Below are 25,478 nucleotides of genomic sequence, written 5' to 3'. Positions count from 1 at the left end.
TGGTGATGGGTACTCACCGCACACCGCGCTGCCGTAGAATTCCCAATAAAGGCCAAGGTCGTCATCCGCACGGCCCTGAAGGTCAGCGAAATAATCTATGGAGAGAGGAGAGGAGAGGAGAGGAGAGGAGCGCGTGACTCACGGGGGACAAACAATTGCCCTTGGAGACAAGAGCGGCGAATGGATAAATGGCGGTAAAAGGGGGGCTAATGGTCAGGGGCTTCACTCTGCGGGGTTAAAGCTGGCCGAGTTCAGAGCGAGGCTGCAGACGACTGCCAGGAACAAGAACCACACACCGCTTTTTTACTGCGGCGCACGCACACACGCACAGAGCTGGAAACAAACATGGAGGCGAGGGAGGCTGGATAAGCGGCGGCGAGAGCAAAGTGTGTGTGTTCAGCACGCACTCACACACACACACACACACACACATTTGGCGAATCAGAGCTGGGCTTTGTGCCAGCGCTGAAGCGTGGGGCGTCTGGCGTGTGTTTGGAGGGATTAACGGCCTCCAGATGAGTGGGACCAGGTGGAGGGAGGGCAGGCGGCCATCTCTCTCTCTCTCTCTCTCTCTCTCTCTCTCTCTCTCTCTCTCTCTCTCTCTCTCTCTCTCTCTCTCTCTCTCTCTCTCTCTCTCTCTCTCTCTCTCTCTCTCTCTCTCTCTCTCTCTCTCTCTCTCTCTCTCTCTCTCTCTCTCTCTCTCTCTCTCTCTCTCTCTCTCTCTCCTCTCTCTCTCTCTCTCTCTCTCTCTCTCTCTCTCTCTCTCTCTCTCTCTCTCTCTCTCTCTCTCTCTCTCTCTCTCCTTAGAAATAATATAAAAGTAGTTTATCTTTTCTTACTTAATGTATTAATTATTTCCATTTTGCCAGAAAAAAAATACATATCTTGTATATCTTTTAAACTTTATGATCAAATAATGCAACAAATATACGGCCATATATATCAAACTTTTTTTTGGCGAAAATATATATAAATAAATAAATATCTGCTTGACTTATGATTTCAAAGCAAGTTATCCATCAAATTGTACACTGTAAAATGACAATAGATTTTACAGTTACAAAAAAAACTGGCAGTTTTGTTGCCAGCAAAAAAACTGTACGACCATTTTTCCATTTACAGTAGTATGCTGTAAATTTTATGGTAAATTCGTGGCGACAGAGTATAATAATGAGGTGAATCCCAATACATTTATGTTGATAAATTATTCACGGTTACAATCCTTAACTGCCATGTGACCCTCGGTGAAAACAAATTGGACACTCTGGTCTAGACACTGAAAAACAAAAGCAAGTTCCATCTTCTATTGCATTGTTTTGTGTCATTCCATATGAAAATAGCAAAGTGCTTATCGTACATAATTCTCTGGCCAGCTATTTAGAAACAGGTGGCGAGCTACCAAGAGCCCGCCAGCTACCAGTTGGACACGCCCGGCTTACGCCAATCCACGCAGTCGTGTGAGGAACAAAATGAATTGAAAATGATCTTTTATATTTTCACTTGGATTAGATCCAAAACCTCAAGTTACCAAGACCAAGTCAAGAAAAAAAAAAAGGCACACCCAAGCCCCAACAGGCACGATATTGAGCCCGTTTCCTCACGTAGGCTGAGCAAACACGCTCGGCGTTGCTAAGTAACCAGCTAAAGGAGCTCAGAGGCAACAGCACGCACTCCTGCGGGCTCAAACTCCCTGTCTAACAGGTGGTCGAGGGGGGGGGGGGGGGATGACAGCGGCTGACATGAGCAGCGGGGGGTGGGGGTGGGGGTGGGGGGGGGGGGGTAACTGGTGGCGGAGGATTTGCAAAGAGAGAATCGGAGCAACAGGTTGTGCAGAGGTCGGGGCGCTGAAAGAACAAGCGAACAGTCTGGGGACTGAGGGCTGCTTTAAACGTTTCAACTCTCGTCAGCTGCTCAAGTGCCCACCAACCACCAGCTTCTACTTCCTTTTCAACCTGCTGCTACTTTTTTGTTATCCAAGGTTGCTTGTCGCCGGCAGCCACAAACTTCCCGGCTGTGTTGCAAATGTGAGGTGGTCGCCCTCACTGGGTGGCATAGTCCTATTGTCGCCACGCAGCTCAGTCCAGTCCTCACTGGGTGGCATAGTCCTATTGTCGCCACGCAGCTCAGTCCAGTCCTCACTGGGTGGCATAGTCCTATTGTCGCCACGCAGCTCAGTCCAGTCCTCACTGGGTGGCATAGTCCTATTGTCGCCACACAGCTCAGTCCAGTCCTCACTGGGTGGCATAGTCCTATTGTCGCCACACAGCTCAGTCCAGTCCTCACTGGGTGGCATAGTCCTATTGTCGCCACGCAGCTCAGTCCAGTCCTCACTGGGTGGCATAGTCCTATTGTCGCCACGCAGCTCAGTCCAGTCCTCAGTGGGTGGCATAGTCCTATTGTCGCCACGCAGCTCACTCCTCACTGGGTGGCATAGTCCAATTGCCGCCACGCAGCTCAGTCCAGTCCTCAGTGGGTGGCATAGTCCTATTGTCGCCACGCAGCTCAGTCCAGTCCTCACTGGGTGGCATAGTCCTATTGCCGCCACGCAGCTCAGTCCAGTCCTCACTGGGTGGCATAGTCCTATTGTCGCCACGCAGCTCAGTCCAGTCCAGTCCTCACTGGGTGGCATAGTCCTATTGTCGCCACGCAGCTCAGTCCAGTCCAGTCCTCACTGGGTGGCATAGTCCTATTGCCGCCACGCAGCTCAGTCCAGTCCTCACTGGGTGGCATAGTCCTATTGCCGCCACGCAGCTCAGTCCAGTCCAGTCCTCACTGGGTGGCATAGTCCTATTGTCGCCACGCAGCTCACTCCTCACTGGGTGGCATAGTCCTATTGTCGCCACGCAGCTCAGTCCAGTCCTCACTGGGTGGCATAGTCCTATTGCCGCCACGTAGCTCAGTCCTCACTGGGTGGCATAGTCCTATTGTCGCCACGCAGCTCAGTCCAGTCCTCACTGGGTGGCATAGTCCTATTGTCGCCACGCAGCTCAGTCCAGTCCTCACTGGGTGGCATAGTCCTATTGCCGCCACGTAGCTCAGTCCTCACTGGGTGGCATAGTCCTATTGCTGCCACGCAGCTCAGTCCAGTCCTCACTGGGTGGCATAGTCCTATTGCCGCCACGCAGCTCAGTCCAGTCCGCAATTTTCGTCTGGTTAAAAATGTCAGAGCAGTGATTGATTTGTCGCTATTAGGCAGCATTCTGTCAGAGCACCAACCATTGGGGTGGGTCTACCCAAAGGGTGGAGAGTGATTGGTGTGCATGACAAGGTGATATTTATGCTTGGCCATCCAGCAGTGGAAAAACAAGCCTGTTCCAGGACTTCCATCCTAAACCGTACCGTCGTAAACTTCCAGTTGTGTTAAAGTAGCAATAAAGAACATCTTACCGATAAGAAAACGCTCCATGAGCTCGCTGTGGGTCATCTTGAGGAGGCCTCGGCCAGAGTACGTGGCTAGGGTGGGGTCGGCCCCATAGGACAGCAGGATGCGAACCACGTCCAGGTGGTCGTTCTCCACCGCGTCGTGAATGGGCCTACAAACATGGAGACGCAATTATTTCTAATGACTACAAATCAAATATGTTTGCTATTGTACAGTTTCTTAACCATAGGGCCATTGTTGGGCCGCAAAATATCTGTTTCTCAGCTGTGGTCCGTATGAGTCGCAGCGGTACTCAGTTGTAACACACTTTTATACGACTACAATGTCAAACAAACTGGAACTTAAGTCATAGAGAAGTTTCTTCCGCGCAAACATTAAGACTTAAGCTGTATTTTCATTTGCAATTTTATTTTATTAACAGTTTAGTTAAGAAACATATTTATTATTATTTGGTTGAAATATTATAGCACAACATACACTAACTGTATGTAAATAAATCCCTTCTTATGCAGTATATTTGGTTACTTCCTATTTTTCTAATCAGGCTGACCTAAGCCAATAAATAATATTTGTGATCTGAACATGGTTTCATATCACCTGACAAGGTTGTAAACTGTAAGTAGTTTAGGTATAATTATTGAATACGATTACAATTAAGAATAAGATTACTAAATCAGTGTTAATATTTGAGAGCCCCAAGATCCAAAAGTTTAAGAACCCCTGGTACAACACAAATGACGACGACAATGTATCCCACTGGACTGTAAGATCTGACTTACTCGCTAGCATTAGCTTACATCGAGAAATGGACATAACTTTCTTTTTCCAAGCATGGAAAGGAAGGAAGTGAGTGCTGAAAAGAAAAAGTGGATATTTATTCAATTAAAGACAGAAATGTTGTGGACTTTGAGCGTATCACTGCTAGTCCAGAATGAGACTAACGCCGGCAAAGGATGTTTGAATAATATCTAAATGGCAGACATTTATCCATGAAAATATGGAGAAGCTGCCGCAAGGAAATAAGTCTACTCTCTAAGTTCAAATATGTACATTTATTACATGACTTTGTAAAAGTACTGTAGTTGTTAGGACATTCTATTGCCTTGTTTAACAGTTGTGAGTCCTCTCTAAAAGGCACCTTACATCTTCAAATTGTGCTTAACTGATTTCAATTCATTTCAGGGGGCAATGTTCATTTCAATGTTTTCAGTTAGTAGCTTCGTCATAGTTGAGGTACCACTGTATCTCCAACTAACACAAATATAGATATAGATATAGATATAGAAGTTGAGGTACCACTGTATCTCCAACTAACACAAATATAGATATAGATATAGATATAGAAGTTGAGGTACCACTGTATCTCCAACAAACACAAATATAGAGGCACATTTATTAGACAGAAATGTACTACCATTTTGTTTGATTCAGTGCCAATTGTTAAGAAATGTATCCATTTTCTACCGCTTGTCCCTTTCTGGGTCGCGGGGGGTGCTGGAGCCTATCTCAGCTGCTTTCAGGCAGTAGGAGTGCACAACATAAATGGAGTTGCTTCCCCTAGTGGCGAAGTTGCAAAATTACAGTTTGATCATCACAAAAAGAAATGAAAGTAAGGCAGACAATTTTTGTGTGAAAGTGAAAGTGAAAGTGAATGCATCCCTGGATTGTTGCATCTTCAGGCATGTCTCCAGCATCCTGTTTCAACCTGTGATGAGACAAGATGGACGTACCTGGTGCCGTCCTGCGCGCTGCAGTTGATGTCGGCGCCGTAGTCCAGCAGGTGTTGGACGATGCTGAGCCAGCCGCGGGCGCAGGCCTCGTGGAGGGCGCAGTAGCCGGCGTAGTCGCGGTGATTCACCTCGCACACTCTGTTCTCCAGGCAGTAGAGCACCACCTCCTGCAGGAGCCAACACAAGCGCTCGGGTTCAGCGCAAAGTCGTACAAAGACAGACGGCTTCTTGCATGCAAAGTTCCCTGTGGCAGGCAAATTATGGGAGGAAGAGGAGGGGAGGGGAGGGGAAATGAGCGTGTTCCTGCGCCGGACTAACATAAAAAGTCGCACACAAGCGCTCCTCATAATGCTGCAGCTGGCGGCGGACGCGTCCAGGAGAAGCAGTTATGACTCAACCGGCGCGTCGCCTGCCAGATTTGTGTGTGTGTGTGTGTGTGTGCGTGTGTGTGTGTGTGTATGCCGCTGTGGCAGACAGTCACGGCGGGCCCGGGCAGCGAGCGCGGCGTAATGGAAGCGGAACAAAGAGATTTGATAGACGCACTCAAGAGCTGGAAATGTTTTCTCGGAGTCTCCGGGCGGCGACGGCCGGCATCCAGCAGGAAAATAGACGGGGCTGGCTTTTATTGGACCGCCGCGGTGTCTGCTGCTACTAAAGTGAGGAAACGTGTGCGGATGCACTGATAAGATGGGATTGTGCACACACATATTAACACATATTGGTGTGACAAAATTAGGAAAGCGCTTTAAGGCTGCCTGACAAACATCACATGGTGGCACTTTCATCTGATTGACTTCAAATGTCTTTAGTGGGTTCAGGCAACTCCCACACTGATACTGTATGTGTGTAACATTTGAAACATGGCCACTATCAAGCTAAATGTCTTTTCAGTAGCACAGCATGGAATTGTCCAGAAGTCATTTATTTCATATACATCAGATTGCTTGAAAAATATGGCCGCCATTTTTTTTATAGGTCATTGACCATTTGAGGAATGAATAGAAAACTTGAAGGATATTTGTATGATGCATGCTAGCATGTCCTCAAAAGCATTTTGACGACAACCCAAATGCCAAGCATGTCCTATTTATTTTCACAGAATTCTTTCTTTTTTTAATACCTTTTTTTGTTTGAACTATGGAAGCGTTTGACACAAATAGTTGTTCAAACATGAGACATATGTTTTTTATACAAATACACCATATGGTGGCGCTAGTATGTAGCCCCAGATGGACTTGAAATTTCACACACAGCTCAACATATACTCTTTCAACACACCCGGTGTAACTTTACGGAGTTTAGCCAGATAACCACAGTATTTGGTACACACCTTTCAGGGACTGACAAGAACATGCCGAGAAAATTGGAGCAAGATCGGTTAAAGAACGTGTCTGTCAACAAGTCAAATGCACATTGACCACTTGAGGATGTTTGTCTTGTATTACATGTGCTAGCTTTTCTTCCAAAACATTTTGACCGCGCCACAAATGTCAACCATTCAACCGTTCAATATCTATTTCTTTTTTTTTTTTAATACTTTTTTCTACCCCTGAACACAAATAGGTGAATTTTTATCAAATATGTATTTGCTATCATTTTTTATACAACTATGTGCGATTGACTTGAAATGTCCCACGCACCTAATTGTACTCACTGTACCTTTAGAGAGTTGGGCAATAAGCGCAAAATTTGGTACGCACCTCTATCGGACTGACGAGCACAGGTCTATGAAATTGGAGCAAGATTGTTTGAGAAGCATTGAGGAAAAGGTACATTCATTTGAGGATAGCTTTACTGTATCACGTAGGCTAGCATGTCTTCCAAAACATGTTGACCACAACCAACTGGGGGCACCACTAATGTGACTGGGGTTGTACGCTATACCGGTATTAGTAGAGTACCGCCATACTAATTCATCATATTTGCTTCTATACCGCCTCTGAAAAGTACCGCTTCGCCACCCCAAATGCACCTCCGGTCACGTTGTGCTGTTTTTTTATGAACAGAAGAGCATGTTCAGCAGCACACACACACACACACACAGAGTACTTACAAGCAGACACATTGTGTAGACAGAAAAGGGAGAATGTACGCATGTTGGCTTTAAAACTAACGATAAACACTGAAACACCCTCAGGAAGAGCTGCTTTAAGACATGGCTAGCTAGCTAGCAGCTAAAGTCCATCCACAGTCTGCAGTGTTTTAGCTACTTCTAAATCACTAATCCTCGTCTCCATGGTGACAAATAAAGTAAGTTTCTTACAAGTAGCATTATCACTGGAGGACAAGGAATAGCTAAACATGCTTCACTACACACCGTAGCTCACTGGCGTCAAAATGTAAACAAATGCCATGGGTGGATCTACACCTGACATCCACTGTAATGATACCAAGTACAGGAGCGTATCTGGTCGATACTACTATGATTACATTGCTCTTTTTTGGCATCACAACATCTTTCTTTTTTTTTTTTAATGTATATTATGTTTATAAAGTCAGTAAATATGTCCCTGGACACATGAGGACTTTGAATATGACCAATGTATGATCCTGTAACTACTTGGTATCACATCCATACCCAAATTTGTGGTATCGTCCAAAACTAATGTCAAGTATCAAAGAAGAGAAGAATAAGTGATTATTACATTTGAACAGAAGTGTAGATAGAACATGTTAAAAGAGAAAGTAAGCAGTAAATGAACAAGTAGATTAATAATTCATTTTCTACCGCTTGTCCCTCATAATGTGTAGAAAATAATAGGTGTATAAATGACACAATATGTTACTGCATAGACTAATTAGGAGTCTTTGTTTGTTTACTTACTACTAAAAGACAAGTTGTCTATTTTATTTGAGGACTAAATGACAATAATAAACATATGTTTCATGTACACTAACATTTTTTGTTAAAATAAAGCCAATAATGACATTTTTTGTGGTCCCCTTTATTTAGAAAAGTATCGAAATAATTTTGGTACCGGTACCAAAATATTGGTATCGGGACAAGACTAAATGTCACTATGGGGTGCCCCAATCTTTTAAAAGTGTGCGTGCACGTAAAACGTCCTCCTAACAGCCCACCGCTGAGACCTCCCTCCTCTCAACCTGGGGAATGACTCCAAACTTCCATTTCTATGCTAATTCTCGCCCTCCAGCTGCTCCAAGTGTTTATCTCGCTCTCTCGGCAAAAAAAGGACGGCGGGGGGAGGAGGAGGAGGAGGAGGGGTGGGTGGGGGCAGCAGACTGGCGGGATGAGCCGCTGGGGGGGGGGGTGGAGGAAGAGCGAGCGGAAGGAGGCGGTGAAGGCAACACCCCGACAGATGACAGATTAATGAGTCTGCGGATGAGATCTGCCGGGGCCGTCCGCTGGGCCGCAGCTGACAATAACAAGAGATGAAAGGGTGGGCGCTTGTCGTGGGTGGCGGCCTAAAGCGTGTGTGTGTGTGTGTGTGTGTGTGTGTGTGTGTGTGTGTGTGTGTGTGTGTGTGTGTGTGGCGATAAGAGTGATTTAGAGGACGATCTGGGCCAAGCAAGAAGGAATGGAAAGGAAGGGAGGGAAAGAAGTGAACAAGTGCGTGCAAGAAGAAGAAGTGTGTGAATAAGAAGGAGGGGGGGGGGGGGGGGGGGTATGTGCCAACTGGTTTTCGCTCGCCGCCAGAACTCCCGTTTGCCTGCTGGAAGGAGATTCACGAGCACTGTGCCGAAGCCTCCCCTCTGGGGGATTCCATTTTGTGTGTGTGTGTGTGTGTGTTCTTGTATTTATATCCTTCTTGAGACATGAAGAAGGAAAAGTACCTTCCATATGAGGAGGTGTGAACAAGTGATGACATAAATCAATAACATTGCATCTAATAGAGAATGTCTCATTTGCACCCCTGCTGGTGACATCTATCAAAATGAGGGTGGTCCCAAAAAAATTGACTGTCAACATATGAAATAACAAGTGTGTGTAAAAAATTGAAATTTGCCCCCTTTGGCCAAAATTGATTTAAAAAAATATATAAATATGTATAAAGAGATATACTGTAATATCCATCCATCCATTCATTTTCTACTGCTTGTCCCTTTCGGGGTCACTGGAGCCGGGGTACACCCTGGACAAGTCACCACCTCATCGCAGGGCCAACACAGATAGACAGACAACATTCACACACGAGGGCCAATTTAGTGTTGCCAATCAACCTATCCCCAGGTGCATGTCTTTGGAGGTGGGAGGGGCCTATCCCCAGGTGCATGTCTTGGAGGTGGGAGGGGCCTATCCCCAGGTGCATGTCTTGGAGGTGGGAGGGGCCTATCCCCAGGTGCATGTCTTTGGAGGTGGGAAGAAGCCGGAGTAGAACCCACTCAGTCACGGGGAGAACATGCAAACTCCACACAGAAAGATCCCGAGCCCGGGATTGAACTCAGGACCTTGGTATTGTGAGGCAGAAGCACTAACCCCTGTTCCACCGTGCTGCCTCATACTGTAATAACTTGAAATAAATAAGGAAGATTAAAAACCAATTACAAAAAAAATTCGAAAAACGTTTTTTTTTTAAAACTAAAATCAGTTTTTCTTATTAAATTGGGAACAGTTTCTCATATTCTTTCTGTGTCTGTAATATCGCAATACTTTCTCATAAAATGATTACTTTTTTATGTAAAATTATTACTTTTTAATGCAAAATGGTGACTTTTGTCATAAAATTCTGACACATTGCCAATTTTTTTTTGTTCTTGTAAAACTGAAATTTATTGAGTAAAAATTCATATCATAATAATATTGCCAAAAATGTTAAAGTTTTCTCATAAAATTGTGACTTGTCAAGTAAAATTACGACTCTTTTCAAAAAATTGCCAAAATGTTAAGCTTTTCTTGTAAAATTGCGACTGTTATTGAGTAAAATTCCAACTTTTATCATAATGTTGCACAAATGTTCAGTTTCTCTTGTAAAATTTTGACTTGGATGAGTAAAATTACGACTTATCATAAAAATGCCAAAATTCTAAGTTTTACTTGTGAAATTGTGACCATCTTCTTGTGAAATTCCAACTCATTTTTCACAACAAGCTTTTTTATATTTGCATAGTATGTATATATTATCATTGTTGTAAATACACTTCTTTATACATCTAGAAAGGCTGGTCCTAAAGAGGGAGGCTTTTTTCTCAGGTCTCAAGAAGGTAACAAATACAAGAATGTGTGTGTTTATGTGCCGCTGACGAAGGTGTGTGTGTGTGTGTGTGTGTGTGTGTGTGGCTGTGGAGGAGGTGTAGCGCTAAACCTCAGGAGCCGTGTTTAATATCGCTGGGAGAGAGCGAGGAGCTTAGCACGAGAGCCCCGGCTTCCCGCCAGATATGCACACACACACACATCTCCACAGTATAATGAGACGCTGCGCGCACACACACACACACACACACGCACACACACACACACACACACACACACACACACACACACACACACACACAGTCCTCCTCCTCCCCCCTCCGTCCTCTAATCTCCCTCTCTAGAATGCTTCCCCGCGCTCGCCTGCAATCAATGCATCACTCAGACATTTAACCCCTTGCGGCGCGGCCTCCGCTTACACGCCACGCATACAAGCCGGCGCGCTCAGGCGCCGCGCGAGTGGTTAACGCAGCGCACCGGTCCAGGGGACACGCTCGGACAAGTGTGTGTTTTTTTAACGCTAATAAACAAAAAGACCTGAAAGGATAATTACTTTTGGTGTGTGTGTGTGTGTAGTATAGATCCCTAACAAATAACCTCTTTTTTGAGAAGCCCTTGACTATAAAAAAGTGAATAGGGGAACAACAAGATCTTGTTTGCATCTGTTAATGTGATGGTCGTACGGCCCGCTTAGCGCGTGAGCTCGCGGCTAACAGTCCTAACGAGGAGGCTGGTGCAAAGCTCATTAATTGAAGGGACTGTCATTTGTTAAACCTTCCCTCTCTGCACAGCAGCCGCAGCGTTCAAGTCCGCCAAGGAAACAATAATAATAATAATAATGAATTGCATTTGTTAAAATCTCAAAGTGCTACAAAGTATACAAATACAAATAGAAAGTAGGAATATATAATAAATTAAAATAGAAATGAAATCATGACACACAAACAGAAAGATAGATAGAAATAGAAATAAAAACATGAAAGCACTGGATAAAAAAACAGATAAGCAAGTAGTGAATTTAAAAACAAGAAGGCAGAGAAATGAGGTCAAAGCTGAGCTAAAAAGGTGGCTTTTTAGTCCCTTCTTAAAATGGTCGACCGACTGTGGTGCTCTAAGATGGTCGGGGAGAACGTTCCAGAGTTCAAGAGCGATCGAGCAGAAAGCCCATAGATTGTAACTTTGTCCTGATGGCTTTGAGCAGGTTAGTGTTTGAGGAGCGAAGGTTGAGAGGAAACTAGGTCCTTGAGGTAGGAGGTTGAGGGGAAACTACTGTAGGTCCTCCAGGTAGGAGGTTGAGGGGAAACTAGGTCCTTGAGGTAGGAGGTTGAGGGGAAACTAGGTCCTTGAGGTAGGAGGTTGAGGGGAAACTACTGTAGGTCCTCCAGGTAGGAGGTTGAGGGGAAACTAGGTCCTTGAGGTAGGAGGTTGAGGGGAAACTACTGTAGGTCCTCCAGGTAGGAGGTTGAGGGGAAACTAGGTCCTCGAGGTAGGAGGTTGAGGGGAAACTAGGTCCTCGAGGTAGGAGGTTGAGGGGAAACTAGGTCCTCGAGGTAGGAGGTTGAGGGGAAACTAGGTCCTCGAGGTAGGAGGTTGAGGGGAAACTAGGTCCTTGAGGTAGGAGGTTGAGGGGAAACTAGGTCCTTGAGGTAGGAGGTTGAGGGGAAACTAGGTCCTTGAGGTAGGAGGTTGAGGGGAAACTAGGTCCTTGAGGTAGGAGGTTGAGGAGAAACTAGGTCCTTGAGGTAGGAGGTTGAGTGGAAACTAGGTCCTTGAGGTAGGAGGTTGAGTGGAAACTAGGTCCTTGAGGTAGGAGGTTGAGGGGAAACTAGATCCTTGAGGTAGGAGGTTGAGGGGAAACTACTGTAGGTCCTCCAGGTAGGAGGTTGAGGGGAAACTAGGTCCTCGAGGTAGGAGGTTGAGGGGAAACTAGGTCCTCGAGGTAGGAGGTTGAGGGGAAACTAGGTCCTCGAGGTAGGAGGTTGAGGGGAAACTAGGTCCTCGAGGTAGGAGGTTGAGGGGAAACTAGGTCCTTGAGGTAGGAGGTTGAGGGGAAACTAGGTCCTTGAGGTAGGAGGTTGAGGGGAAACTAGGTCCTTGAGGTAGGAGGTTGAGGGGAAACTAGGTCCTTGAGGTAGGAGGTTGAGGAGAAACTAGGTCCTTGAGGTAGGAGGTTGAGTGGAAACTAGGTCCTTGAGGTAGGAGGTTGAGTGGAAACTAGGTCCTTGAGGTAGGAGGTTGAGGGGAAACTAGATCCTTGAGGTAGGAGGTTGAGGGGAAACTAGGTCCTTGAGGTAGGAGGTTGAGGGGAAACTAGGTCCCTGAGGTAGGAGGTTGAGGGGAAACTAGGTCCTTGAGGTAGGAGGTTGAGGGGAAACTAGGTCCTTGAGGTAGGAGGTTGAGGAGAAACTAGGTCCTTGAGGTAGGAGGTTGAGTGGAAACTAGGTCCTTGAGGTAGGAGGTTGAGTGGAAACTAGGTCCTTGAGGTAGGAGGTTGAGGGGAAACTAGATCCTTGAGGTAGGAGGTTGAGGGGAAACTAGGTCCTTGAGGTAGGAGGTTGAGGGGAAACTAGGTCCTTGAGGTAGGAGGTTGAGGGGAAACTAGGTCCTTGAGGTAGGAGGTTGAGGGGAAACTAGATCCTTGAGGTAGGAGGTTGAGTGGAAACTAGGTCCTTGAGGTAGGAGGTTGAGTGGAAACTAGGTCCTTGAGGTAGGAGGTTGAGGGGAAACTAGATCCTTGAGGTAGGAGGTTGAGGGGAAACTAGGTCCTTGAGGTAGGAGGTTGAGGGGAAACTAGGTCCTTGAGGTAGGAGGTTGAGGAGAAACTAGGTCCTTGAGGTAGGAGGTTGAGGGGAAACTAGATCCTTGAGGTAGGAGGTTGAGGGGAAACTAGATCCTTGAGGTAGGAGGTTGAGGGGAAACTAGGTCCTTGAGGTAGGAGGTTGAGGAGAAACTAGGTCCGCATATTTGTATGTGCTATCTTAGTGTGATGACGCTAGCGTCGTTAGCATGAGCCAATATGCTATCACATTTACGAGTGTCCATGTTGGTATTATTAACTTACAATGGCATTCATTTTGTATTGTTTCAATTTCACAAAATTCCTCAGTAAATTCAGCAAAACGTCAGCGTAGAGTTATTGAGTCTGTTTAGCTGATTGGAGAGCTAGCTTGCGCAGCTCGTGGGTCCATGACCATGACTTCTGTTTTGTCTGATCATACGTTTTACTGCCTTGTTACTGACACCGTTTGGAAACAATTAAGATATATAAATAAACATCTATAAAATCTTCATTTCACAACGATTATAACTGCGGCTCAGTCTGGTGTGGTGGGAACTTTTTGTTTTTTTTAATGTGTGTGGCTTATATAGATAGCGGTGTGCTCTAGAGTCCATAAAATACAGCAAAAATAATGTACTAGATTCATATAGCCCTTTTTTCTAGCCACAGCTGCCCTGTGGTAGACTGACAGAAACATGGCTGCCTGTGTGAGTGGCACTGGGAGCAAGGTGGCTGAAGTGCCTTGCCCAAGGACACAAAAGCAGTTGGATTCATACCAGGAACTCTCAAGTATGGCGTAGTGGGTAGAGCGGCCGTGCCAGAAACCTGAGGGTTGCAGGTTCGCTCCCCGCCTCTTGACACCCAAATCGCTGCCGTTGTGTCCTTGGGCAGGACACTTCACCCTCGCCCCCGGTGCCACTCACACTGGTGAATGAATGATAGGTGGTGGTCGGAGGGGCTGTAGGTGAATGAATGAATGATAGGTGGTGGTCGGAGGGGCTGTAGGTGAATGAATGAATGATAGGTGGTGGTCGGATTGGCTGTAGGTGAATGAATGAATGATAGGTGGTGGTCGGATTGGCTGTAGGTGAATGAATGAATGATAGGTGGTGGTCGGAGGGGCTGTAGGTGAATGAATGAATGATAGGTGGTGGTCGGATTGGCTGTAGGTGAATGAATGAATGATAGGTGGTGGTCGGATTGGCTGTAGGTGAATGAATGAATGATAGGTGGTGGTCGGATTGGCTGTAGGTGAATGAATGAATGATAGGTGGTGGTCGGAGGGGCTGTAGGTGAATGAATGAATGATAGGTGGTGGTCGGAGGGGCTGTAGGTGAATGAATGAATGATAGGTGGTGGTCGGAGGGGCTGTAGGTGAATGAATGAATGATAGGTGGTGGTCGGATTGGCTGTAGGTGAATGAATGAATGATAGGTGGTGGTCGGATTGGCTGTAGGTGAATGAATGAATGATAGGTGGTGGTCGGAGGGGCTGTAGGTGAATGAATGAATGATAGGTGGTGGTCGGAGGGGCTGTAGGTGAATGAATGAGTGATAGGTGGTGGTCGGAGGGGCTGTAGGTGAATGAATGAATGATAGGCGGTGGTCGGAGGGGCCGTAAGCGCAAACTGGCAGCCTCGCTTCCGTCAGTCTACCCCAGGGCAGCTGTGGCTACAAATGTAGCTTACCACCACCAGGTGTGAATGAATGATGCCTTCTCACTTCTCTGTGAGCGCTTTGAGTAACTAATCATAGAAAAGCACGATATAAAATCTAATCTATTATTATTAGAGATGTACGATAATATCGGGCGGCCGATAAATGCTTTAAAATGTAATATCGGAAATGATCGGTATTGCTTTCAAAAAGTAAAATGTATGACTTTTTAAAAGGCCGCTGTGTACACGGACGTAGGGAGAAGTACAGAGCGCCAATAAACCTTAAAGGCACTGCCTTTGCGTGCCGGCCCAGTCACATAATATCTACGGCTTTTCACACACACAAGTGAATGCAAGGCATACTTGGTCAACAGCCATACAGGTCACACTGAGGGTGGCCGTATAAACAAGTTTAACACTGTTACAAATATGCGCCACACTGTGAACCCACACCAAACAAGAATGACAAACACATTTCGGGAGAACATCCGCACCGTAACACAACATAAACACAACAGAACAAATACCCAGAACCCCTTGCAGCACTAACTCTTCCGGGACGCTACAATATACACCCCCCTGAACCTCCTCATGCTCTCTGAGGGAGAGCATGTCCCAAATTTCAAGCTGCTGTTTTGAGGCATGTTAAAAAAAATAATGCACTTTGTGACTTCAAAAATAAATATGGCCTTTTTTTCCATAACTTGAGTTGATTTATTTAGGAAAACCTTGTTACATTGTTTAATGCATCCAGCAAACAAAATGAGGCATAATAATGTGTTCATTCCACCACTGTATATATCCGTATCGCTTGATATCGGAATCGGTAATTAAGAGTTGGACGATATCGGATATCGGCAAAAAAGCCATTATCGGACATCTCTAATTATTATTATTAAGTTTCTGGTCAAGCCCTCTACCATCTGAGCCACCTCACATCCTGATGCTGGTATTCACTTAGCAGTTTGAAATAGTCCCTCACAAAGCAGAACAATGCTGCGTTAAGACCGCTTCTTACCCTTGCCGTACCACACCTGAAGCTGCTAAATCCAGTCTGTGCTTTTGGCGCTGATTAGCAAAGTGGGAAAAGAGCAGCAGTGTGAAAGGGACTCGCAACAATTTCTACCAACACGACAGCGCGGGTGAAGTGAGCAGTAGGTGTTAAAACTTCACCCACCCTGGTGAGCAGAATACGCCTCTGATATCAACTATGAAGCCGCTGAATCCGAACTTTGACCCCGCTACATCTGCGTTGGTGATTTTCGCACTGACCTGGAAAAAGGTGCAACATTGTAAAAGGAGCTAGCGTCCAATGATGTCAGCACAACTTCACACACAAATGCCATCCTGGCTTTGATTCTATTTCAGAAGGTGCAAAATTGCTGGGTCAACTTTGTCCCATTTTGTGATGACTGAACAAAGTGAGGGCTTTTTCTAGGCGTGTAAAAGGTGCTTAGGGCTCAGGATGCTTCTTACATTTGTGTGTCAAAGTTCCCTGTCAACAACTCTGTCTATTTATCTCCTCAACGCAAACACTCCAAATCACCACACTTCCCCCCCGATGATAAATGCACTAGGTCAGGCGTGTCAAACGTACGGCCCACAAACAGGTTTTATCCGGCCCGCGGGATGACTTTGCTAAGAATAAAAATGTACCCAAATATTTGAATGAAAGAAAGTGCTGTTCTAAATGTGTCCACTGGATGTCGCAATAGCAATTTTTTGTATCTTTGTAGATGATGCTACAACAAAATAATAAAGCACATGATGTCAGAGCACCAGTCGAGGAAAATGAGCAAACTACATAAATAACATCCTGTCATTTGATTTTGATATCATTTTTGTATCTTGATGGATTGAAAATGAACATTATCACATCATTTATTCAGAAAGTATAAATAACGACAAATAAAAAAAGAATACTAGTAATTAGGGATGTCCCGATCCAGGTTTTTGCACTTCCGATCCGATACCGATATTGTTTTTGCATTTCCGATCCGATACCGATACTGACCGATACTGGCCTATCCGAGCATGTATTAAAGTTTAAAGTTATTTAGCCTACTTAGTTGTCAGAATCATGTTGAAAAGGGTTTTAGTACTCTTGATAACAACTAGCCAGCTGAATTAGGGGAGTTTGAATAATACACAATGGTTGGTAACAAGAAACTGACCTGTTTATTCAAGGATAAACACAAAATAGACAAAATTATACATGACAAACAGAAATGGCATCATTGAACTAGGGCTGGGCGATATGGCCTTTTTTTAATATTGACATATTTTAAGGCCATATTGCGATACACGATATATATGTGGATATTTTGCCTTAGCCTTGAATGAACACTTGATGCATATAATCACAGCAGTATGATGATTCTATGTGTTTTGATTGATTGATTGAGACTTTTATTAGTAGGTTGCACAGTGAAGTACATATTCCGTACAATTGACCACTAAATGGTAACACCCCAATAAGTTTTTACACTTGTTTAAGTCGGGGTCCACTTAAATTGATTCATGATACAGATATATACTATCAGATATATACTATCATCATAATACAGTCATCACACAAGATAATCTCATTGAATTATTGGCGTGGCGCAGTGGAAGAGTGGCCGTGCGCGACCCGAGGGTCCCTGGTTCAATCCCCACCTAGTACCAACCTCGTCATGTCCGTTGTGTCCTGAGCAAGACACTTCACCCTTGCTCCTGATGGGTGCTGGTTAGCGCCTTGCATGGCAGCTCCCTCCATCAGTGTGTGAATGTGTGTGTGAATGGGTAAATGTGGAAGTAGTGTCAAAGCGCTTTGAGTACCTTGAAGGTAGAAAAGCGCTATACAAGTACAACCCATTTATCATTTATTTATCATTATTGACATTATTTATAATCCAGGGTGTGGAGGGTAAGTGTCAAAAAGACAGCCAAAAGAGTTTGATATGAGAATAAATCTAAAGTTAAAATATAGGGTAGAAATGCACCCATTTGCAGGAAATGTAGTCTTGATTTTCAAAATGTTCTTTCAAGGCTTGCATGTCTACATTAAAACATTCTTCTTCATACTGCATTAATATATGCTACTTTTAAACTTCCATGCAGAGAAGGAAATCACAACTAAAAAAATCACTAATTTTTTCATACGGTGTTGATGTGGACATTTTTGCCATTTTGATGGTGTGGACGTGTGGCACCGAATGGAGATAAGCATCTCGACAGACGTTACAATATTTGAACAATGATGACGAAAACTGTTTTCTCTGTCGTGTCCGTGCGTCGAAAATTGTTATGCGCTTATTTTTTTATTTGATTTTGTGCGTGGCATATAATTGCTATGCGCAGAGGACGCTTAAACAGTGCGCAATTGCACAGGCGAGCACCTTAGAGGGAGCGTTGGTCACACGGCTGCGCTAGCATCACAGCTAACGTTAGCCATGCTGCTACCTCTCTGCTCGGGGAGGACGTATATGTATGTGACGTATGACGTGACAGTATGTGACGTGTGTAAGAATGTGCGCTTGCTGTCTGTGAGAGGGAGACACAGGAAAGAGTGAGAAGAGTCTGTCGTGTAATGCCAGCAGCTAAAAGCAACTGCGTGAGAATTGTGGATGTGTTGAAGGTGTGCTGGAAAATGCAGAACGGAAATTACAGAGCAGCAGAAAAGTGGAATGTATTATTTAAATCGGTGCGTTGGAAAACACGGACCGGAGTTTTTTTTTAAACTGGACCTGGATCGGCATTTTCCCATGCCTTGCCGATACGCAATTTTTGGCAAATATCGGCAGCCGATCCGATCCAAATATCGGATCGGGACATCCCTACTATTAATAGCAACATGTAAGTGTAAAAAAACAACATTATATTTTGTACATTTTCAGAATGTGCTTGTTCGATTTTTAAACAAAGAAAACAATCTCAAGTTGTCTTTATTTTGAAGTTATCGTGCCGTGATTTGACCAGTCCGGCCCACTTGGGAGTAGATTTTTCTCCATGTGGCCCCCCATCTAAAATGACTTTGACACCCCTGCGCTAGGCACTCAAAATGCGACGCACTTTCGCTCGATGCTATTCGCTCTACGCGGGGACTTGAGGAGGGAGGGAGAAATCAGACATGATTTATGCGAGGAGAATAAATGACAGATTGCACCTTTATATTGAAGCAGAAGCAAAAAAGCGGGGAACTGGAGCACCCGGCCGTGGTGGAGAAGGAAGCTTGGCTGGTTGGTTGAGGAGAGGGATGAAGACATCCGCCGCATCTCTCCTCATTAGCATTTCAAATGCTCCGCGAGCGAGTCAGACGGGGGGGGGGGGAGAATAAAAAGGGGGGAGAGGGAGGAAAGACGAGAGCGAGTGGGCTTTCATGTGCGCAGGCACGGAGCGGCCAACTAAACGAACATGAATATATGCACGGTGTCGCCCGGGCATCGGGAGCGTGTGTCTTAAATTATGTGTGTGTGTGTGTGTGTGTGTGTGTGTGTGTGTGTGTGTGCGTGCGTGTGCGTGTGCGGTGCTTAAGATGATTAGGAATTTGCATGTGCACGTGCAGCAGGTCTGTGTGGGTGTGCTGCCTATGTGACTGTATGTGCGCTTATTAGGTCAGAACTGGCACCACTCTGTGTGTGTGTGTGTCACACTAATCAGCATGTGACGTTTGTGTGTGAGTGTGTTACTGAGTGTGTGTGTCACACTAATCAGCATGTGTGTGTGTGTGTCTCCCAGGCCCTCCTTTCTGAGTGTGTGATGAGCCTGAAGCTCCACCAGCCTGGGACAACAAGCGCTGTGTAGCTACAGGCTTGAATCCGTGTGCGCGCACGCATGTGCGTGTGTGTTCATAAATGTGTGTGTGTGCTTAAGATGATGAAGAATTTGCATGTGCAGGTCTGTGTGGTTGTGCGATAGCAGCAAGTGTGTGTGTGTGTTGTGCCTATGCAGGCCGGCGTGACTGTATGTGCGCTTATTAGGTCATAACTGGCGCCACTCAGTACGTGAGCGTGTGTCACACTAATCAGCATGTGTGTGTGTGTGTGTGTGTGTGTGTGTGTGTGTGTGTCTCCCAGGCCCTCCTATCTCGCTGCCTGTGTGTGATAAGCTTGCGGCACTAAAACACCAGTACGGGACAACAAGCGCTGTGCATCTACAGGCTTGTATGCTCGTGCGTTAGCGTGTGTGTGTGTGTGTGTGTGTGTGTGTGTGTGTACTATGCATAAATTGGTGTGCGTGTGTGTGGGAGCCCCAGGGGTCTGCCCCGGGCTTATCACACGCAGGCAGTGAGAGACGAGCTTCCTGAGAGGCAGGCAGCGAAAGAAAGAAGGCGGGGGTGTTGTTTGCGCAGCGGCCAGTGCTTGTTTGTGTAGTCTCAGGTTCTCTCCTCCCCCCCTCTCGGCACGCAGGGAGGGGGGGAGCGTGCTAAAGGGGGGGCTGGAAGGGAGGGAAGCTGGGAAAAATAAAAAAAAGAGAAAGATGCGGGAGGGGAATAAAACGTTTGAGAGAGACACATAAATCACAGAGACGAGCCAGCTTCTCTCCCGCACGGTTGACTGCCCCCCACCCTCCCTCCCTCACACACACACACACACACACACACACACACACACACACACCCCTGCACCGCTCCCTGTGTGTGTGTGCGAGCGAGGAAGGAAGGAAGGAAGGAAGAAGAGCCGCCGCCGCTAACCACAGTCACCACGGCACATTAGAGGGCCATTAGAACGCGATTATACTCCCAGCGCTTACCTCTCATTCACACGTTCTGACTCACACACACATCATGACGCACACACATCCTAATCATCATAAATGTGGCGTCTGAATGTGTGTGTGTGTGTGTGTGTGTGTGTGTAAGGAACGACCATAAAGCAAGCGCTTAATGAGCAAACGCAGGATGCACACAAAACACACCTCCAGTATTTACAGTTGGGCCACGACGCCTCTGCTGGTGATTAAAGATATTACACACGCGAGAGTACGCGGCAGGAAGTTGGCTGGCGAGCGGACACGCGGAGCAGCTGAGGAGGCATTAAACTGCGCCCATCAATAAATCAATGTGGAAAAAAGTATGTGGTGGAGGAGAGCGGCACAAAAGGAGAGACTAGTGGGGTGCTCTCCTTCTGTCAGAAAGGACGACACCTTCACGCCAGTGTTCTGACAACTCAATGGTTGGCTTCAGAACCGTACGGTTTGGAAAGGTTCATCCTGATCCGGGTTGCGTCACGTTAGCAGCTAATGACGCATCAAAAAGGATGAGAAAGAACATTCGCCACTCTCTCCATTTAAGAAAGTTAAAGAACATTCTTGTGATGCAGACGTGACTATTTAGTTCAGACTTGTTTGCTTCCAACCTCCATCTCTCATCACATCACGCCTCAAATATGACCACTTCACCACATGGCAGCTTTTTTTCAAATATTTGTTTTCAAGCATTTAGTCCCATTTGACCCACTCAGTGGCCTAGTGGTTAGAGTGTCCGCCCTGAGACTGGAAGGTCGTGAGTTCAAACCCCGGCCGAGTCATACCAAAGACTATAAAAATGGGAGCCATTACCTCCCTGCTTGGCACTCAGCATCAAGGCTTGGAATCGGCAGTTAAATCACCAAAATGATTCCCGAGCGCGGCCACCGCTGCTGCTCACTGCTCCCCTCACCTCCCAGGGGGTGGAACAAGGGGATGGGTCAAATGCAGAGGGTCATTTCACCACACCTAGTGTGTGTGTGACTATCATTGCTACTTGAACTTGATCTTTAAATGAAGCAGTTTTAATGATGAAAAAACAGTAAATGAAGTAAAAGTAGAAATGCTACATTAGTATTGCGTGACTTCTTCTTGTCCCACACGTGACTTCTTCCCCAAAATAAACAGCAGTGGTGGTGGACCAAACTAAGATGGCTGTTGTATGGCAAGCAGCGCGCTAACCATCAGAGTACACAAGAGGCTTAAATCTTCCTGCAAAAAGCAGATACGAGCAAAAAGTCTAACTATATAGTAGAATAGATCCCTATACTTGATCAATGTAAGATTTGTGGGGTGATATGAAGGATTATACGTGGGTGGTGTTCCCAGACATATTGATGGCTGCAGACGCCATTCTACTAGGGCTGCAACTAACCATTCATTTGATAATCCATTAATCTATCGATTATTACTTCGATTAATAATCGGATAAAAGAGACAAACTACATTTCTATCCTTTCCAGTATTTTATTGGGAAAAAACAGCATACTGGCGCCATGTTCTTTCAACTTGCCAAATAAAACAAGGAAAATGTTACAAAAATGCACACTTTTGACACCCCTGCTATAGATAATAAAAAATTAATGGATAAAAAGCAGAGCCTGACGACGCATGCGCGTTTATCATAACTCTCTCTCTCTGTCTCTGCCCCTCCCTCACCAATGCTGCTGTTTGTTTTGTTTTTAACCCCTTCTTAACCCTGAACGTACATTGAAAATACACACGACTAACTCAAAATGCCGGACATTTGAGGCATTTAAGAAACACTGCCCGTCTGCCCCACAAAAGAGGACATGTCCGGTGAAAAGAGGACGTATGGTCCGGACCTAGCCCGGTCGCTGCTAGTCCTCTTTTGCTAGCATGCTAGCAGCTAACGGGCTAGGATAGACTGACCATACGTCCTCTTTTCACCGGACATGTCCTCGTTTGTGGGGCTGTCGGGCGGTGTTTCTTAAATGCCTCAAATGTCCGGCATTTTGAGTATTGTTTACACAACGTGCAGTACGCTACTTAATATGTCCGTGTGGAAACTCGTTCGGTACACTTCCGCACCGAAACGAAACCCCCGTACCGAAACGGTTCGATACAAATACACGTACTGTTACACCCCTATTATTTTGATTATTGTTTCTCAGCTGTTTGTAAATGTTGCAGTTTATAAATAAAGGTTAAAAAAAACAAAAACAACAAAAAAACCTAGCCTCTGCGCATGCACATAGCATACATCCAACGAATTGATGACTAAATTAATCCACAACTATTTTTATAATCGATTGTAATCGATTAGTTGTTGCAGCCCAACATTCTACACAACAAAACAGAAGAAAACTTGGAAAAGCATGGAGGTCTACCTTCTTTCAAGACTTTGCATCTACAGTAGAGATGTCCATAAATGACTTTGTTGCCGGTATCTGATATTGTCCAACTCTTAATTACCGATTCCGATATCAAGCGATACGGATATATACAGTGGTGGAATGAACACATTATCATGACTAATTTTGTTGTGATGCCCCGCTGGATGCATTAAACAATGTAACAAGGTTTTCCTAAATAAATCAACTCAAGTTATGGAAAAAAATGCCATATTTATTATTGAAGTCACAAAGTGCATTTTTTTTTTTAACATGCCTCAAAACAGCAGCTTGGAATTTGGGACATGCTCTCCCTCAGAGAGCATGAGGAATTTCGGGGGGGGCGGGGTTAAGGTGGGTGGGGGGTGTATATTGTAGCGTCCCGGAAGAGTTAGTGCTGCAAGGGGTTCTGGGTATTTGTTCTGTTGTGTTACGGTGTGGATGTTCTCCCGACATTTGCGGTCCTCTCCAAGGTTTCTCATAGTCATTCTCATCGACGTCCCACTGGGTTATGAGTTTTTCCTTTTCCACTTTATGTGGGATCTATACCGAGGATGTGGTTGTGGCTTGTGCAGCCCTTTGAGACACTTGTGATTTAGGGCTATATAAATAAACATTGATTGATTGATAACATTCCAACAATAACTAGTATTGGCCACTAGATGAGACCAAACCAATAAGAGTGGACTGTTTAGTATCGTGGCCTCTGATTGGCTCAGCCTTACTATATTAGATTCAAATAATGTAAATGTGACTAAAGTGTTGGATATATTTCATGTCTAAAGCGCTGTCAGAATGTTGAAAATGTATTTAGCATGTTGTAAACACTTTTTTAATGCCCGAGCTACGAAAATATTTGATTTATAATTCATGAATCAGACTTTGCAGAAATGGAAATGTATTTATAGCGATCATGTTCGGAACCAATTAACGTCATTAAAAGGACTGTACATACTATGTACATATAAGGAAATTACATTTTTGGCGCCCCCTAGGGGTCGTGGAAGATGTTATAAATGATCAGACAAAGAGTCAGTGACTTATATTGCCAAAAGTATTTGGCCACCCATCCAAACGATGAGAATCAGGTGTCCTAATCACTAATCACAGGTGTATCAAATCAAGCACTTAGGCATGGAGACTGTTTCTACAAACATTTGTTGCAAACTGGCAGCCTATCTTCTATCAGTCTACCCCAGGGCAGCTGTGGCTACAAATGTAGCTTACCACCACCACCAGGTGTGAAGGAATGATGTCTTCCCATTTCTCTGTGAGCGCTTTGAGTATCTAATAATAGAAAATCTAATCCATTATTATTATTATTATTTTTCAGGAGTTGGGCTTGGCCCCTTAGTTCCAGTGAAAGGAACTTTGAATGCTCCAGGATACCAAAACATTTTGGACAATTCCATGCTCCCAACCTTGTGGGAACAGTTTGGAGTGGGCCCCTTCCTCTTCCAACATGACTGTGCACAAAGCAAGGTCCATAAAGACATGGATGACAGAGTCTGCTGTGGATGAACTTGACTGGCCTGCACAGAGTCCTGACCTGAACCCGATAGAACACCTTTGGGATGAATTAGAAGGGAGACTGAGAGCCAGGCCTTCTCCACCAACATCAGTGTGTGACCTCACCAATGCGCTTTTGGAAGAACGGTGGAAAATTCCTATAAACACACTCTGCAACCTTGTGGACAGCCTTCCCAGAAGAGTTGAAGCTGTAATAGCTGCAAAAGGTCATATTGAAGCCTATGGGTTAGGAATGGGATGGTACTTCAACTTCAAATGTGAGTCAAGGCAGGTGGCCAAATACTTTTGGCAATATAATGTATGTTTCGCTTATTGGCAGCAATGTATTTTCTACTAATCTTACACAAGTGATTGTCCGTCCCGAAAAGGCGTATACCAAACTTCTTCTTAATTTGGCAAAAACGCCCTAAATTATTGTAGGTGTCTGGTACACAGGGTTGGGCTGTGTGAGAAATTGCAAGCCAACTTAACAAAAGAACTCAATCTAAGCAGGCGACGACCCGTGAAATCGCACCTTTCCAACCGCCAACCTGACAGCTGAAGTGTGGCGTTACGATTAGCTCTTCCGCTTCGTCGATGTTGGAGGAATTTACGTCACCGCCTTGGCAAAAAGTTGCAAGGGCGGATGAGGGCGCCCTTGCGTAAAAACGCTACCTGGCGACTGCGGCGTGCTCTTGGGCGTGGAAAAATGGGCCTTGCTAAAAAGCTTGTGGAGGGACGGAAGCTTTTTGTAACGTGTTGTGCTGTGAATGTCTCGCAGCGAGGGAGCGAGAGAGAGAGAGAGAGAGAGAGAGAGGCAGCGAGCATCTCCGCTCTTCTCCGTGTAATGATTCCGCCGATCCCCCATGCTGTTCGTGCGTGTGTGTGTGCGTGTGTGTGTGTGTGTGTGTGTGTGTGTGTGTGTGTGTGTCACACTTCGCCTCACGGAAAATTAATGAGATGTGAGAGCAGAGCGAGGCGAGAGAGGAGGAGGAGGAGGTGGGGGGTGGTTTAGTGTGAGTGTGTGTGTGTGTGTGTGTGTGTGTGTGTGTGCTTGCGGGGTGCCAACGACAATCTGAGTCACAAAGAGAGGAAGAGAAAGAGTGCCGAGAGGAAAGAAGGGGGAGGGAAAGAGCGGAAACCTGAGTGAGCGAGCGAAGGGGGGGGGGGGGGAGATGGAAGGAAAAA

The 25,478-nt window shown here is 45.4% G+C and overlaps 1 protein-coding gene across 2 annotated transcripts in view; it reads right to left on the bottom strand.

Annotated features, from left to right (window-relative positions):
• The window catches only part of bcor (BCL6 corepressor), an 86,031-nt gene that overhangs the window by 5,089 nt on the left and 55,464 nt on the right, over window positions 1-25,478 (bottom strand). For both annotated transcript variants that reach the window (XM_061970671.2, XM_061970672.2), the window contains 3 exons: window positions 5,113-5,279; window positions 3,388-3,533; window positions 18-95 (listed from right to left, as the gene is read on the bottom strand). In XM_061970671.2, the coding sequence (XP_061826655.1) occupies window positions 18-95; window positions 3,388-3,533; window positions 5,113-5,279 (391 nt within the window). The remainder of the gene's footprint in view (window positions 1-17; window positions 96-3,387; window positions 3,534-5,112; window positions 5,280-25,478) is intronic.

The sequence above is a fragment of the Nerophis lumbriciformis genome, linkage group LG13 (assembly GCF_033978685.3).
Source record: "Nerophis lumbriciformis linkage group LG13, RoL_Nlum_v2.1, whole genome shotgun sequence".
Taxonomy (NCBI): Eukaryota; Metazoa; Chordata; class Actinopteri; order Syngnathiformes; family Syngnathidae; genus Nerophis; species Nerophis lumbriciformis.
Note: the sequence above shows the minus strand (reverse complement) of the source record. Positions and strands in the feature narration are given on the sequence as shown.